The sequence below is a fragment of the Geospiza fortis genome, unplaced genomic scaffold, assembly GCF_000277835.1.
Source record: "Geospiza fortis unplaced genomic scaffold, GeoFor_1.0 scaffold54, whole genome shotgun sequence".
Taxonomy (NCBI): Eukaryota; Metazoa; Chordata; class Aves; order Passeriformes; family Thraupidae; genus Geospiza; species Geospiza fortis.
In genome coordinates this window covers 18,828,871-18,843,215 of record NW_005054301.1, presented here as the reverse complement: position 1 = coordinate 18,843,215, position 14,345 = coordinate 18,828,871, and the positions used below count along the sequence as shown (strand labels likewise).

At 39.1% G+C, this 14,345-nt stretch overlaps 2 protein-coding genes across 2 annotated transcripts in view; one reads left to right on the top strand and one right to left on the bottom strand.

Moving 5' to 3' along the window:
* Window positions 1–4,948, top strand: part of ELMSAN1 (ELM2 and Myb/SANT domain containing 1) — a 55,139-nt gene extending 50,191 nt beyond the window's left edge. Inside the window, exon 13 of the mRNA XM_005417561.3 lies at window positions 1–4,948. This exon is cut by the window's left edge and continues 163 nt beyond it. Coding sequence (XP_005417618.2) covers window positions 1–36 — 36 coding nt within the window. The 3' untranslated portion in view covers window positions 37–4,948.
* Window positions 4,949–6,783: 1,835 nt separating this feature from the next.
* Window positions 6,784–14,345, bottom strand: part of DNAL1 (dynein axonemal light chain 1) — a 12,708-nt gene continuing 5,146 nt past the window's right edge. The window contains exons 4-7 of the mRNA XM_005417665.2: window positions 14,166–14,221; window positions 12,811–12,937; window positions 12,269–12,412; window positions 6,784–10,854 (exon numbers count right to left, since the gene is read on the bottom strand). Of these exons, the coding sequence (XP_005417722.1) occupies window positions 10,775–10,854; window positions 12,269–12,412; window positions 12,811–12,937; window positions 14,166–14,221 (407 nt within the window). The 3' untranslated portion in view covers window positions 6,784–10,774. The remainder of the gene's footprint in view (window positions 10,855–12,268; window positions 12,413–12,810; window positions 12,938–14,165; window positions 14,222–14,345) is intronic.

Sequence of the window (14,345 nt, the reverse complement as noted above, 5' to 3'; positions counted from 1 at the left end):
CAGCAGCAGCGGGAGCAGCAGCTCCAGCTGGGATGAAGATGGAGAAATATAGCAGCAGACCAGAAGTGGAGGGAGTAGCAAGGCAGGACCCAACCTCCCTCTCGCTGGTCTCACTTTGTTTTGCTTGCACTTTTCTTACCTGAACCATCTGGTTTTCGTTTCAGTGCTGCCATTTCTTCATTTCACATGTTCCACTTCACCTTGCCAGTACTGACCAAGCCAGAATGGTGGATAACAAGATTTGTTTCAACTTGGATTTTTTTTTTTTTCAAGACTGATAAGATTTCTATTTATAATGATACCTGAGGTACATAATAGAACCATGTCACCTGCAGTGGAAGTAAGTTCTCTCAGGTCAGTCAGACCTTTCTTTTTGTTCTTGTCAGGAATTGTGGTAGTAGGACTCTTGGATATAACGGTTTCCAGGCTGGAGCAAGAAAATGAAGCTCTACCCTGAGCTAAGTATATCCAGTTACTGTGACACTGGTGATTTCTACTTGTTTCCTTTCTCAGCAAGTTCTTCCTTTTATTCTTTCCTGCCTTTCTTTCTGAGCAGTTATTCAGGCAGACAACACGTTTTGTGGAAAGATGGTGTGCACTTTTGACCTCTGTTTCACAAAAATGAAAAGTAGGATGAGCAAGACACTCTTCTTCCTTTTGAGAGGAAGTTTTATTTTTCAAACGGAAGCCTGAGGTCAGTTATCTTATGGCATTAAGAACATAGCAATGGATATGAAAATATCCCGTGGGATAAGAGTAGCCACAGGCCTTGCAGGTTGTCTCATCTTGGAAAACAAAATAGTCAGCCTTTGATTAACTTAAAGGAGTCTGGGCTTCACAAGTGCAATCTAAAATGAAAATTGCTGGGTTTGAATTTACATAAATGGGAGCAAGTTTCTTTAGTGAAAATGAACCCAGATCTTCTTGTGTGCTAGGTTGTGTGCAACTCAAGAATGGGAGGAATGGAGTCTCATCTCCAGCAGTCATCCCTCTGAGAATGCTTTTACCTCTCAATATCCTCTTCTGTCTTGTAGCAGCCCTCATTTACTCCTTGAAATTGCCATCATAAAGCTTTTGTGGCAGGGCCCTAGTTTCCCAGGCAGTTGCTGTCAGACAGTATGTACAGGAGAAGCTTGTCACCTACTTGCACACCAGTGGCAGGGCAGTGCTGCCTGCTGGGTTGTCCTGCTATGTATGAGCTGTTCTCTTTGCTGAAAGGCTGACTCTTCTTCAGAACTGACACAAGCTGGTAGCCCAAAAAGTCTAGCCACCAAAAGCTGCTGGTGAAAGAGTTAGGAAGAAGTGGCCCAGGTGACAAATGTTAAATTCGCACAGGATTGTTCCATACATCTTCATAGCCCACAATTATCATTATTTTGTAAGGATGCAGAGAATCACTTGTGCTTCGTGGCCGGCTGGTGCCATCCTGTAGCCTGGCTGCCCAGATTCCTCCCTCCATCCAGTGCTTAGGAGCAGCAGTGATCCCCAGCTTCTCGGGTACTGGCACTGCATCAGACCAGACCGTACTGAAGGAGCCGATCGCTCCTGCCTTCCCCAGCAGGGATCCAAGAGATGTTGTTGTACATGAACAACTGAGTGTGCCTGACTGGCAGATTTTTTTTATTTAAATCTTGATCCTTCCAGCTGCTAGATAAATTCCTGGTTAACTATAGAAAGAGGCTGTAACTCCAGCTTGTTGTCTTTCAATCTTCTTGCCCTGTAGTTTTATGCAACCATGATGGCTTCACTCTTTTGTTTGGGAGGCTTTGTATTGTACAACGTTTGCTTTGACATATCTATGCCTTTGCACAGAATCCTTTTTCTGAATAGCAGAAACAGTTACTGCTCTTACAAAATCAGGAGGAACATCATTAAGGACTGCACTCTTTGTAAAGTTGACACTTTCACCTGTAAGTGTTCAATTTTCTGTCAAGATTGTATTTTTCATTCCTATCAAACCTGGGGTTCCTTTCAGCATTTAGATGACTGTTTCATGTTCCTACATTGAATGGATCTTGTTGACTAAGTAAGAAACATGGCACATTGTGAACTGTTAAAATCATTCAAAAACTGCGAAGAACTAAAAGCTGCTTCTATAAAAGAAACTTAAGCAAATCAGTCTTCCTCTTTAAGATTTCAGTGTTGATTTATATTTTTTTTCCTTTTATAAACTGGGGGAAATGTTTGTCTGCCATTATCTTAGGGCCCTTGGAGAGAACAGAAGCTTTAGCACACGGTGTCAGGAGGAACAGTAGGTGAACCAACTGCAAGCATTATTAGTCTTCCAAAGGCCAGATCTTTCACTGATTCTCCCTATTTTAGGAGACTGATATAATTTTTCCTCTTGTCAAGGACAAGGCATTGAGGTGCTGGTTAGAACAAATCAGAGATTTTCTTTACTTGCATAAAAATGTTGTGTATATTATGTACTGATTCCAGTACTGGTTGTTTCTCTCCCACCCTGCTGCAGTTTAAGTAGAATTCAACAGGAAAACTGGACACAGTCTGTTACTGGAAGAAAATCAGGAAAGGGCTTTTCTGAGGATAACCTCTATAGCAGCTGTGGGTTAGCAGGCCTGACCACAATCAGGTAAATGTGCTAAGTAAGTGGCATCAAGTTGGAATGTTTCTGAGCATACTTCTAAATTGCCAGTAGCCCCCAGAAGACTTCTTTTCTGGCATGGTAGTAACTAAAACAGTTCCTCGAAGTGTCATCTTAAAAGACAAACAAGCAAACCAAGCCTTCTATTCACTGGCTTACAGAAGGAATTTGGAATTGATCCTGCATTTGAATTAGAGCTTGCCTACTAGCAAAAGTTGGCAGAGACTTGTTCTTTAAAAAAAGAAGAAAACCAAAACCCAAACAACCAATACCCAGTTTCTGTGGAGAAAGCATTTAAATGGAATTTGTCTAATCTGGAATGAGTTATGCTCCTACTTTTTGTGGGGGAAAAATAACTTGAGTGGCTCTTTACTGCAGCACAGCGTTAATTTAAGTTTGTGTTATTCCAGTTAAGATTGAAAAAACCCATCCCAAACAAACAAAACGCTTCTCAATGCTCTGTTGATATGTCTGTTTTAAAACTCCATGCTCATTATTTCCCATTGTTTAAGGCCTATTGATCAATCCCCATTTAGTGTAAGGGTTTGCTGCTAATTTACAAAAAAGGCAGAAGAAAGTCATTAATTTGAACAAGGTGTCTCTTCACTTTGATAAACAAATGGGAACAAATATTTATAGAATGCAATTCTGTAAATGTGTACTAATAGATTTGCCTTTTACAGTGCAGGATCAGGCTTCAGGTGGTCATATACCCCACAGTCAAATGGCTGTATTTCAAATCATTACCTGCTTGAGCCTTGATGCCAGCCCTGGGCATCATGGAGATGCAGTGACAGGTCACGCTTGCCCTGATCACATACTTCTGCCTGTGCTTCTGCCTGCCCTTTACAGATAGATTCAGTCTTTCAGGTCTGTGATCTGCATGGGATAGCATCTGAGTTTGTAAGACTATGTGTGTATGTAATTACTAGATAGATGCATGCACTTGTGATGCAAATCTGATATAGCTGTGGGTGTTTTGCAGTCTAGCTGCAAGAACCACTCTGCGTTTTAATTTACTTGATGTTTGTTCTTTTACTGATACAGGTGATGGTATCAGAGAGAACTTGGCTCTGTAAGTTGAAGGGCTGCAGAATTTCACTCAGCTGTGCAGGACCATGGCATTTTGCTGGCTAGAAAGAGGTAGGGATGTAGCTGCTTAAAGGCAGGACAAAGATAGAAATTCAAAAACCTAAAGGTAACTCATCTGTTAAACCCATTGTAGATAAAGTCCAATTTAACTAAAAATAATCTGATTTATAAACTGAGGCTTTAGGTCATTTTTATCACTGCAACAAGCTTAGATTAAAAGCAACACTTTTCAGAAAAAGTCTTTCTTAAATCACAAATGTGAGCTTTCTCACTCTCTGCAGTTACACACTTCTTAATTCTCTTTCAGGCAGTGGACTAGAAGGTTTCTGCAGATACATACTGTATTTTAAAGAAATGGGAGTAGGAAGGACTATAACCATAGGAGTCTTGCTTTCATACAATGGCACATTCAGTCCAATGCTTACCAGAAACCTTATTCTAATACACATTTTCCCACACAAACTTTCTCCCTGCTTTATCTTCTGATGTATGTCTGGAAGTTTATAAAGCTTTAAAGAGACAGAGAAGTGAGTCTACAAATCATGTTTGATTTCTGGGGAGGGGTTGAGTTTCTATGTAAATTCATCACTTGGGTTCAGCTGCTTTACTTTCCCTCCTCTCCTGTGTCATATGTTAGGAAGACACAAACTTTAAATCCCAAGCTGTCTAAGGATCTTTCTTTCCAAGACTAAGATTCCACTGAGAGCTGAGCCTGAAAAAACCCTTAACTTCTCCAGATTAGAAGACAACGTATATTTTTATAGAAATGTAATTGTGTATTTTAAAAAAAGTTTCCTGCAGCTTCTCCACCTGTATTTTTCCCCTTGTAGCCCAGATTTGATACAAACTTTTTTGTGTTCATTCTTTTTATGTTCTGTTTTTAAATTTGTAGTCAAAGCTTTGGTGTACTGTACAGGAGCAGTCAGCCTTTGTAATTACTGTATAAATGCTTTATTATAAAAGTATATTACTTTTATTTTAACAAGTGAGCAGACACTTTCTTTTGTGTGTCTGCTGCCTAGGGCACCTTTTAAAAGACTGTTACATGTTTAAAATGTACATATATAAATATATTTACCTGTTGCTGTACAGTTGTGATAGACTGGACTGAATTTATTTTTTGTGTGCTTTTTTATAAAATATTAATACACTAAAGGAAATCTTTGCGGATGTGATTGTAATGTACTATGTAACTTATTTACTTAATATCCTCTATATATCTAAAAAACCTTTTATTAAATGAGGTTAAAAAAATAATCGCAGAGTTTCTCGATGGTATGAGGGAGTGGCTGGGGGCTTGTGCAGGCTGTGATGCACAGGAGCTGTCCCGAGTCCTTCTGTCCCGAGTCCTTCTGGCTGGTCTTCTCTCTCTTCATACCCACCTGTTTCCCACAGCAGCCCTAGAGGCTGTTTCTCACCTTCCCCTGAGACACAAGCCTGCACCATGTTTTATGTCTTACATCCAAGAAAGTAACTGGCACCTGCCAGGAGCCCAGAGAAATCTGCAGCTCCACTGCATTACAGAAGTGTTGACGGGATGTGTGTTCCCCTCCAAGCTGAGCACCCTCGCAGAAAGACAGAAACAACCTTGACAGTGTGCTAGGAATTCCTGGGGAATAGTTCTAGATCTGCTGTGCTCTAAGTAAGGCCAGTGGGATTCTGACACTACCTGAAACAACTACAAAGACCATGGGCAAGGCAAAGACATCATGGAGTAACTCAGTACCTGATGGGCCTGCATCAGATGAGAATTCTGTGATGGCTTCAGTTGTAGATCACATTGTATCACACTTTTCAGTGATAAAGTTTGAAAAAGCTTTTAGTAAATACTGTCTTAACATCGTGTAGCACCACCAATATACAAACCAGCTGTTTTAGTTCTACCACCTCTCTGTGTCTTAAAGGCACTTATCTGTTACCTGAATCTGAGGGGGGGATTTAACAGGTTTTGTTACACAGCATGTATTTAGTTTCTTCTGGCAGCAGTTGGATCTCTTGGTTCCATCTATCCTCAAAACATCTTCCTTCTGTTTTGTTACTTTGCCTTTTAGTTAACTAGGCCACACAGGTCTTCTCTCACCTGTGGGCATGATGTCTTTAAAAGCTACAAATGCTACATAAAGCAGATGGCAGAAGTGTGTACCAGTGCCTGACCGGTCTCCTGTGAGATTGCACTTAGGATCTAAGGCAGTACACCTGTTAATTTATGCTGACCTTTTCATTTCAATATTTTTGGCAAAGCTGGCAGGAGAAAGACTCGGCCCAAGACATGAAAACACTAATTTTTTCAGAGCAGTGCAGAAGTCCTTGCTTTAGTTTATTCCTGTGCCTGTGGTAGTTGGATCGGCAATAGCATTTGGAGAAAAAAGTATTTTGCTTGGTATGTGAAGAGACAGGGAACACTGAAGCCTTCACTTGAGATTACAGACCAGGACTTAAAGGCTTTAAGTCATGCATTTGCATCCCTGTCAGAGCCAGCTGACAAAAGTGCTGAAGTTTAGTACTTTCACTAAATCTGAGGCTGTGCAAACAAACCTTGGCCGATCAAAAAAACCCACACATTTTGAGCAATTTGGGTTCTATCTTTTTTTAACTGCTGGATCTAAGCCCAAGCTTCTGGAAGTTATTTCAGCTACTGAAAGAAACCTTATGAAGCATTTTAGTGACTAGTAAGCTTTGAGTTAGTGGTACTGTGAGGAGTTCTGTAGTAACTCCCTATATGCTTTCTAAACAGCATTACAACCACCACTGTAGGATGCTGCTCTTGTCATTATTGAGACTAACTGCTGTGGACTGTGGGGTAGGAAGAGTTTTCTTTATATCAGAGTTTTGAAATTACATTTCAGTGACATGGTCTACTGAAGGCTGAAGTTTCTATTAGAGAAGCCTTTGAATCAGTTAGTCTTCCCCTGTCTGGGTTTAATGGAACTGGTTGTATATTACTGTTAATAGAATTTAAATTCAAAATGAATTAGTAATTTTGTGCTGAAGAAAGACCAACCACTTCTCTACTTACCTGGATATTTTTCCACATATACCAGTAGTAGACTTTTCTCTTAGGACCTAAGAACAAATTCTGACAACCAATGTCTTAAAAGATTGAAAAATATTTATGTATCAGAATACAACAATCACAATATATCAGCATTTTTAAAGGCTTAAGTTATTTTCTATTCTAAAATATAGAGGCAATAAGGAACAGCATTTACATGCTATCATACTCTAAATACATTGCTTCCTGAGCAGCCAGGAAAGTTTAATGAGAACAAAATTTAGTTTCCAAATACTCTTCACAAGCTGAACTATTTCATTACACATCAGCCAAAGACATTTGTATAAAATAAGGTTATATTATTTTTGAACAAGTTTCACAGAATAACATTTATAAATATAGGCCTAAATAATTTAAACACAGCAAATTTAACAGCTTTTCATGCTACAAAATTACTGTATAAAAAAGATTGCCAAAGAGGATGTTAAAAGTGCTCTCTTACTTGGAAATTTTTCTAGATGAGCCTACTTCTAGTGTAACCTGAGTCATCTGCTGGTTCTCAGGTCTCTTATTTTTCCATCAGTTCTCAATAATCACTGCATACATCAATCAGCTCTTTGAAGACAGGTGAGTGTGCCAACAAGCAAGCAAAAAAACCTAACTAGTTCCTACCACTAATTTAATTTTAGGATATTTCTCTAAGGAATAAAGTGGATGCTAGTCCTCTGTAACTTCACTGGGAAAAGCAGAATTCCACATGGCTTGCACATTTTATATAGGTGCCCTTTTCATTCATGAATAATAGTGTACTTACTGCTTCACTGGATGTGGTGTGATAGGGAACAGCAGAATGCACAAATGAAAGCCAGACCTTCCAGCATCTCACTCTAATGTCCCTGTGGGCGCACAGGCCAAGGTGTCACTGCCACCTTGTACATAACATCGTGTAGCACCACCAATATACAAACCAGCTGTTTTAGTTCTACCACCTCTCTATGTCTTCCATTGCATCCAGTGCCTAATTTTAAAGTGCATATTTAAAAATTTAGGGAAACTACTTTGGAGGAGAAAAAGTTCAAGGAAGTTGTTTTGTTCTTGAGAGTAATCATGACTCATTAGGTAAAGCAAGATAAAGTGAAGCTACCAGCTTTGAGACAAAGTATCTCCTGATAAACAAAAGCCACAGTCAATTCTTTTCTTACTGTATTGTTTCAATGAGACTGACACATAGTTTTTATCAGAAGAGTTTTAAATTATATTCTAAGACTAGATGCTCCCTTCCTTCAATAATGATTTTTTTTCTCCTTTTTTTTCCCTTTTTTGTTGGTATTTATAATGCAGCCCTCAAAGAAAAGAGCTAGAGAATTTGTGCCATTTCATCTGTGGAAAGCACCAATGCCAGTGGGCCACACAATCCCCCCAGCTCTACCACCACCTACAATGCTTTTGGACTGATCCCTGTAGGTGTAGCCTCTATTGATCACTTACAAGAGCCAGGAAACTGCTCTTATCCCTCACCACTTGTCAATGGATCTATGTTTCACTTCAGTCATTACAACATAGTCAGAACACTAAGTTTCTATTCTGCTCTCAGAATGCCCCAATATAGCCAAAGTATAGAGTATTTGCTGTATCTAATGTAACCTTCAGAAATGTACAGGCTTAGGCCATATTTAAAGAATCAGCCAGCAGGATTACTTGGCATTGGACTGCGCTTGTCACTCCCTTTTCCTCCTGTCACAATCGTGTGGAGCTAGCCCAGCCATACACACCACTTGCAGCTGTGCTGGGAGAGACTGGTCCACAGCTTCAACCACTTTTCTTTGTGGCCAACCACTAGGAGAAGAGCACCATGTAGTCTATTCTGAAAATATCTCCAAATACAGAGATGAATTTGGCATTTCTGCTTGTTGGGAAGATTCAGAAGGCAAGTTTTGAGTCAGTCAAGCTCTGGCTCACACGAGCCACACTTTGACTACAGTGGTCAAGGGCACAGCCAATCCGCCTGTAGGCCTCCCCAGCAGACGGGGCCAGCAGGGCCTAAGTGTGCCACGGGTTCTGTACTGCCCAAACACACAGTTCCACCTTGCCAAGAATGGGTGGCTGCAAGTGAACAGAGTGGCTTGGCTTCAAAAGATGTGTGGAATGACTGCTGACTGTACATGCTCCTCCATGGTGCTTCTTGGTCAATGTTGCCTTTACTCATAATAAAGCTAGGAGAATACTTCTAAAGAAATAGCAAACAAAAATGAAGTTGTCTAAACCCAGTGAACTAGCTAACTAAGAAAGTAGTTTCTGGTAAAGAGAACAGCTGCCTGGAAATAGTTTGTGCTGGGTGAAGAATGTCCAGAGTTTTTGCCATTGTGCTCTTGACTTACTTTTAGTAATGGATCCAAATCAAACTCTTCTGCAAATGCAAACTTAAATCAGAATGCTTTAGAATTCCTCCAATAATCACAGATTTAATAGCAATATATTGAAATTAAACTGTGATTGCCTTGTAATCATTTACTTCACAGTGATGAGTTAGAAACTGATTAGAGAATTGCCTACTACAATTATATCTGGAGCTTGAGATGTGTACCATTGTTGCCTGGGCCAGTTCTACCATACATCTCTGAACTTGGCTTCCAAGATTTCAACTCTTGCCACACCTTCATGAATAAAATAACTAAGTGTTATTCTAACCCCATCCCTTCCATGTCTGGGCTGGAACCAGCAGATATACTTGTCACTTTAATTTAAAAAAAAAGATGGTACCACAAATTAGAAGAAAAGCTTGTTTAAAAACCAAAAAGGAACTGCAGAAAAATCTACTCAGGTGACTCCATCTATTCTTCAAAGAGAAGAAGAAAAACTGCACTTTTGGCATCCCACAGTGCAATCAGGTATGTCTTCATCATTGTTTAATGCTTTTCACTAGAAATAGCCACATATGGGTGCTTTACTAAAACTGGTTACCCTGCAATATAGCACATTCAGTACCTCTTCAATACTTTTTTTACCAATGCCCTCATCTCATCTCATCAAATCTCATCTCATCTCATCTCATCTCATCTCATCTCATCTCATCTCATCTCATCTCATCTCATCATCTCAATCTCACTGTCCCCACTAACTACATCTACTTTCTCTCACTGCTTATACCTGTGCTTTCACAAAAATTTAGTATCCCCAAATCAAAATTTTCTGTCCTCAAGCCCAGGTCTTCTGTTTGCTGTTAGTTTCTCTGTTACTATCAGCCTCCTTAGTTACAGGAAGATTCCAGAGCTAAGAAAGCTTATGTCCACCAGTGACCCAATCCAAAGCCAGAAATCAGCTGTAGGCTAATAGGCATCCTATTCAAAAGTAATGTCTTAGTAAGAGACAAAACCCAAAGTTAGCAGGTATTTTAGTCTTACAGAAACCATGCAATGAATTCCCATTGCCTCTTAAAAATAAATAAATATATAAGATATACATGGCCTTCTAAGCAATGCAGTTGAGTTCCAATATGAGAAGCCCATTTCAAGACTTAAGGCCAGGAACAAATGCTCATCAGACCAATAACTATTTTGTGCGTATGTCTGCAACTACTGGGCCTGTTTGGCATAACACTTCAAGGATTGAAAAGGCAAACTCACATATTAAAAATATTGAGAAAGTCCTATGAAAAAATTAAACACAACAAAGCTCATCAGGTGTCTCTAAACCACAACATTATTCTTCTGGCCTCAGAGTTTCCAATTCAGTGTTGGCCAGCAGCACCAAATAAGCTAAAGCAATTCTTTTATAACCCAAGAGTGATCAACAAGCACCACTAATCAGGAATTAAAAATAGCTATGTATTAATTTAAATAAAGATCTCTTGCTAGCCAAACAGCAGGTAAACTCAGCTCCACTAGTCTCTACAGAAGGTGTCATAAGCTTGACAAAACCAGTGTGAGCAATTTTTGGTAACTAACTCTTTGGGTGAGAGATTGTGGAGATAAGCTGGTCTTTTAAAAACTGCCCAAAGATTTTCTTCAAAACAAATACTTTTATAAAAGTTTATGTGCAAAGCTATCTGGAGTTATTTTAATAATTTAATACCCAATAAGAAAGTGTCATCAGTTTCCTCCTTCTGCTCCTTCTGCTCCTTCTGCTCCTTCTGCTCCTTCTTCCTCTTCTCCTTTAACAACTAAAGTACCTAGGAGAAAAAAAAATAGGAAAAGAAGAAGAGGAAGACATAGTTAATTATGATCTACCTGAAATTATGAACTTACCTGAATTATGAATTATGATCTTATCTGTTCTGTTGGAAAGAGTCAAGAGTTGTATTTCCTGCCTGTTTCTAACCAACATGAACTTCTGCATAGCTCAGCTGGTCTTAACTAGAAAAGCCTTCGACTTATGAGCTCCTCCGCTGTTGGATGTTTTTCCAACTTCTTGGGTAACAGGGAACAAAAAGGTACTAAAGTATGGTCTGCAAAAATCAGCCCCACTTGGCACCAAGTCAGTTCAATTGCTAACAACATACCCTTCTTTTGTGGGGCCCCTACTTTGTGCTGCCTTTTCCAGGACATATATGCCCAAGCTTTAGTGTGATTAGTAATACTACCAAGGGCACTTTTTGCCCACAGATATATCCCCATTCCTTTTTTTTGTTTTACCTTCTAAACTTTTCCTATTACAACAGCAAATGGACCACTGCAGGCCATCCTTCCTAGCAGTGCAATTCTCTCATCACACTTCCACTTTCTAATAATTTTTTTTACTGCAGTTAATCTGGTTTTAGATAGAGTCTGGTAATAGGCTTCCCATCCACTGCTCCCTGTAGTGAAGCTGTCTCCTCTTGTTGACATGCCTCCACCCTTCCCTTCCCTTCCCTTCCCTTCCCTTCCCTTCCCTTCCCTTCCCTTCCCTTCCCTTCCCAGCTGTTATTCTGACTCTATCTTAGTGTTACCACTCCTGCTCTCCCCTTCATTGCTTTAGTACACAGGGGATAACAGTGAACAGCTAACATCTCCATTGACAGGAATTACCATATTTTAAAAGAGATTTCAAAATTATCTAATTTTTAGTCACTAAGCGGTTGAATATCTTTTCATAGCAGTATCTTAAATAGGAGAGGACAGTTCACAAATTGAGGCTTACTGCAGTAATGGAGGGGGATATTCAGGCATTTAGGAAATTTGCATGCAGATTTGAAAATATGCCCCTGCATCAAAAGCAAACCAGAGCATATTCCTGTCTATCTCCATTATCTCATGTCACCTCTTTTGTTGGGAAAACTGTAGTTCAGCTTGGCAGATGAAGGCCTTGTTAATTTATTTAATGCTAAATCTTTCCATTCCCTATTAGGTATTTGATAAAACTACTTGGGTAACTACAGAATAATGCCCAACTGTAAGTTGCAAGACCACTTGGATTTAGCACTCCAAAATCCATCAAACACTGTGGCCAGGATCTCAGTAACTACTTTTGAATAACTCTGAAGAGGAGGGAGGAACATTAATTTCATGGGCACACAAATAAGTCTCTGAGGTTATGTTTAATTTCCCTGTGGTTGTCATTATATTAAGCTTTTAACTCACCCCAATTGCCTCTTGCCCCAAACTCACCATCCAGCTTTTTCAGCTTGGGTACCCGTTTAGTTGCTTCTTCAATCCAACTGTTCTGATCAGTGGCAAATTTCTCTTGTAGTGGATTGCCTACAAACACCAGCTCCTCTAGTACTGGCACCTCTGCCAGCCTCACAAACTCTGCTGCAACCACAAAGGTGAAAACAACAACCAGATTGTGGAACATGGAAAGTACATCTGCACCGCACACTCCTTTCACACTCAGTGCAAAGAGCATGGGATACAACAGGAGAGGGACTGCTTGGATTCTAACTGGTGTCAGGTTAAAGAACAGGGATGTGCTTTAAGAGAGGTTGGAGAAAGATGATTCAAAGCATGAACTTAATTTGACTTAGAAGTTAAATTCAATATTCTATTTTTATTCTCTTGCATGAGTGGATGCTTAGGGATTTTGCACGCCTGCAGGCTTGTCAGTTACAATCAAAGCTCCATGAGATACAGCACTATTTTTCATTTGGTGACTTAACTCATGCATTCACCACACTACAGAAGTCTCTACAGAGTAGAGATGCATGGCTTACCCCAGTCTTTCACCAAATTATTTGACATATAAAGAACCTTCAGTTTCTTCATTACACGGATACCCCTCAGTTTCTCAATTAAGTTGTATGAGATCCACAGCTCCTCTAAAGTTTCAGCAACTGCCTCCTGGAAAATGACAGGACTACTCAGATAAGCAGAAGTACATCTCCTTATTATTCATACTCTTTCTTCCCCTTCTACAGGTAACATCATGTGAGAAAATATTAAGGTATATTGGTCCTCATTTCCTTTTAAGCAGGTCCCTAATTATTAGGCATGACAAATGCTCATGGGAATTAAAAAGCAAAGTTATATATGCAAATATATGTAAGGAGGACAGAAATCTCTAAATTAGAGTAAAACAAGATGTAACTGGCTGCAGTAGTTCTTAAGGCATAGGGGCAGAGGAGACATATCTGCCTACCTGTGCACTGCAGGCATATGTGAAGAGAATGCAATTCAACAACTTCAACAACTGCTTTGGAAAGGATGTTACACAGTGTGAGAGCATTATTCATTCTGGTATATTCTTGTATGTTTGTATCTGCTGGCCAGAAATCACATTCCTAATTCTCTCAAAAGAGAGGTTTTTAAAAGTCAGTCATCACATTAACTCTGCCTTTCACACTTAAGAGAGATGGTATCTCTGAAGGTGAGAACAGCTTTGAGGCGAAACAGTATCTCTTGAGAAAGAATTTATATAATCATTTAAAAAATACTGATTGAAAAAAGTATTCTTCTGGCCCGAATTAAAATGTAACAAAATTGATCCAATTTTTTCCCTCAACTAATTTTCCCCTACTAGGTAGACTCAGTCCTGCCACCATCAACTCTAAAGCCATATCATATCAGGTGCCGGTTAACATAAAAGGGACTGATTCTAAGGAAGTGTGTTTTTACAGGACTGCCAATATTTGTATTAAAGAAGCACAGTGTAAGTATCTTCAGGTAGAAAATTCTGCATGCAAAAAGTCTGCAGGAATTATATTCATGTAAAGGCAGCAGAATTTAAATGGCTTTACAGATAGACATCAATTTTCAAATAGAATTTCTGATTATTTTTATTAAAGACAATAAAATCTCTCTTCCTAAAATTTTCCAGTGTAGTAAATTAAGGTAGAAAAATTTCCAAACATTAAGAGAATTTGAACCAAAAAAAGTGAACAACTATCTGAAAATTCAGAAGCAATGTGTAAGAATGTGAAGAGATGATAGCAGAAGGAGAATATAAAAGGTTAGTGCCTAACCTTTTATTCACTTAATTTTATTGAATTCAGCAAAACTTGTATGGACACAGGGAAATTACCCCATATTCTATTTTGTTAGTGAAGTATTGATACTAAAAAGCACATACCAATCCATTCAAGTTCTTTATGTTATTTCTTCCCAAAGACAGAATCCTCAAATTTTCTGCAATAAATAAAAAAAACCTCATTAATAAATGGGGTTTCTTTAAAATAAGAAGGTGCTGTAAGTCAGGTAAAATGCCATATTCTGCTTACAAACTGCACTCTGAACAGGCTACCTTAAGAAA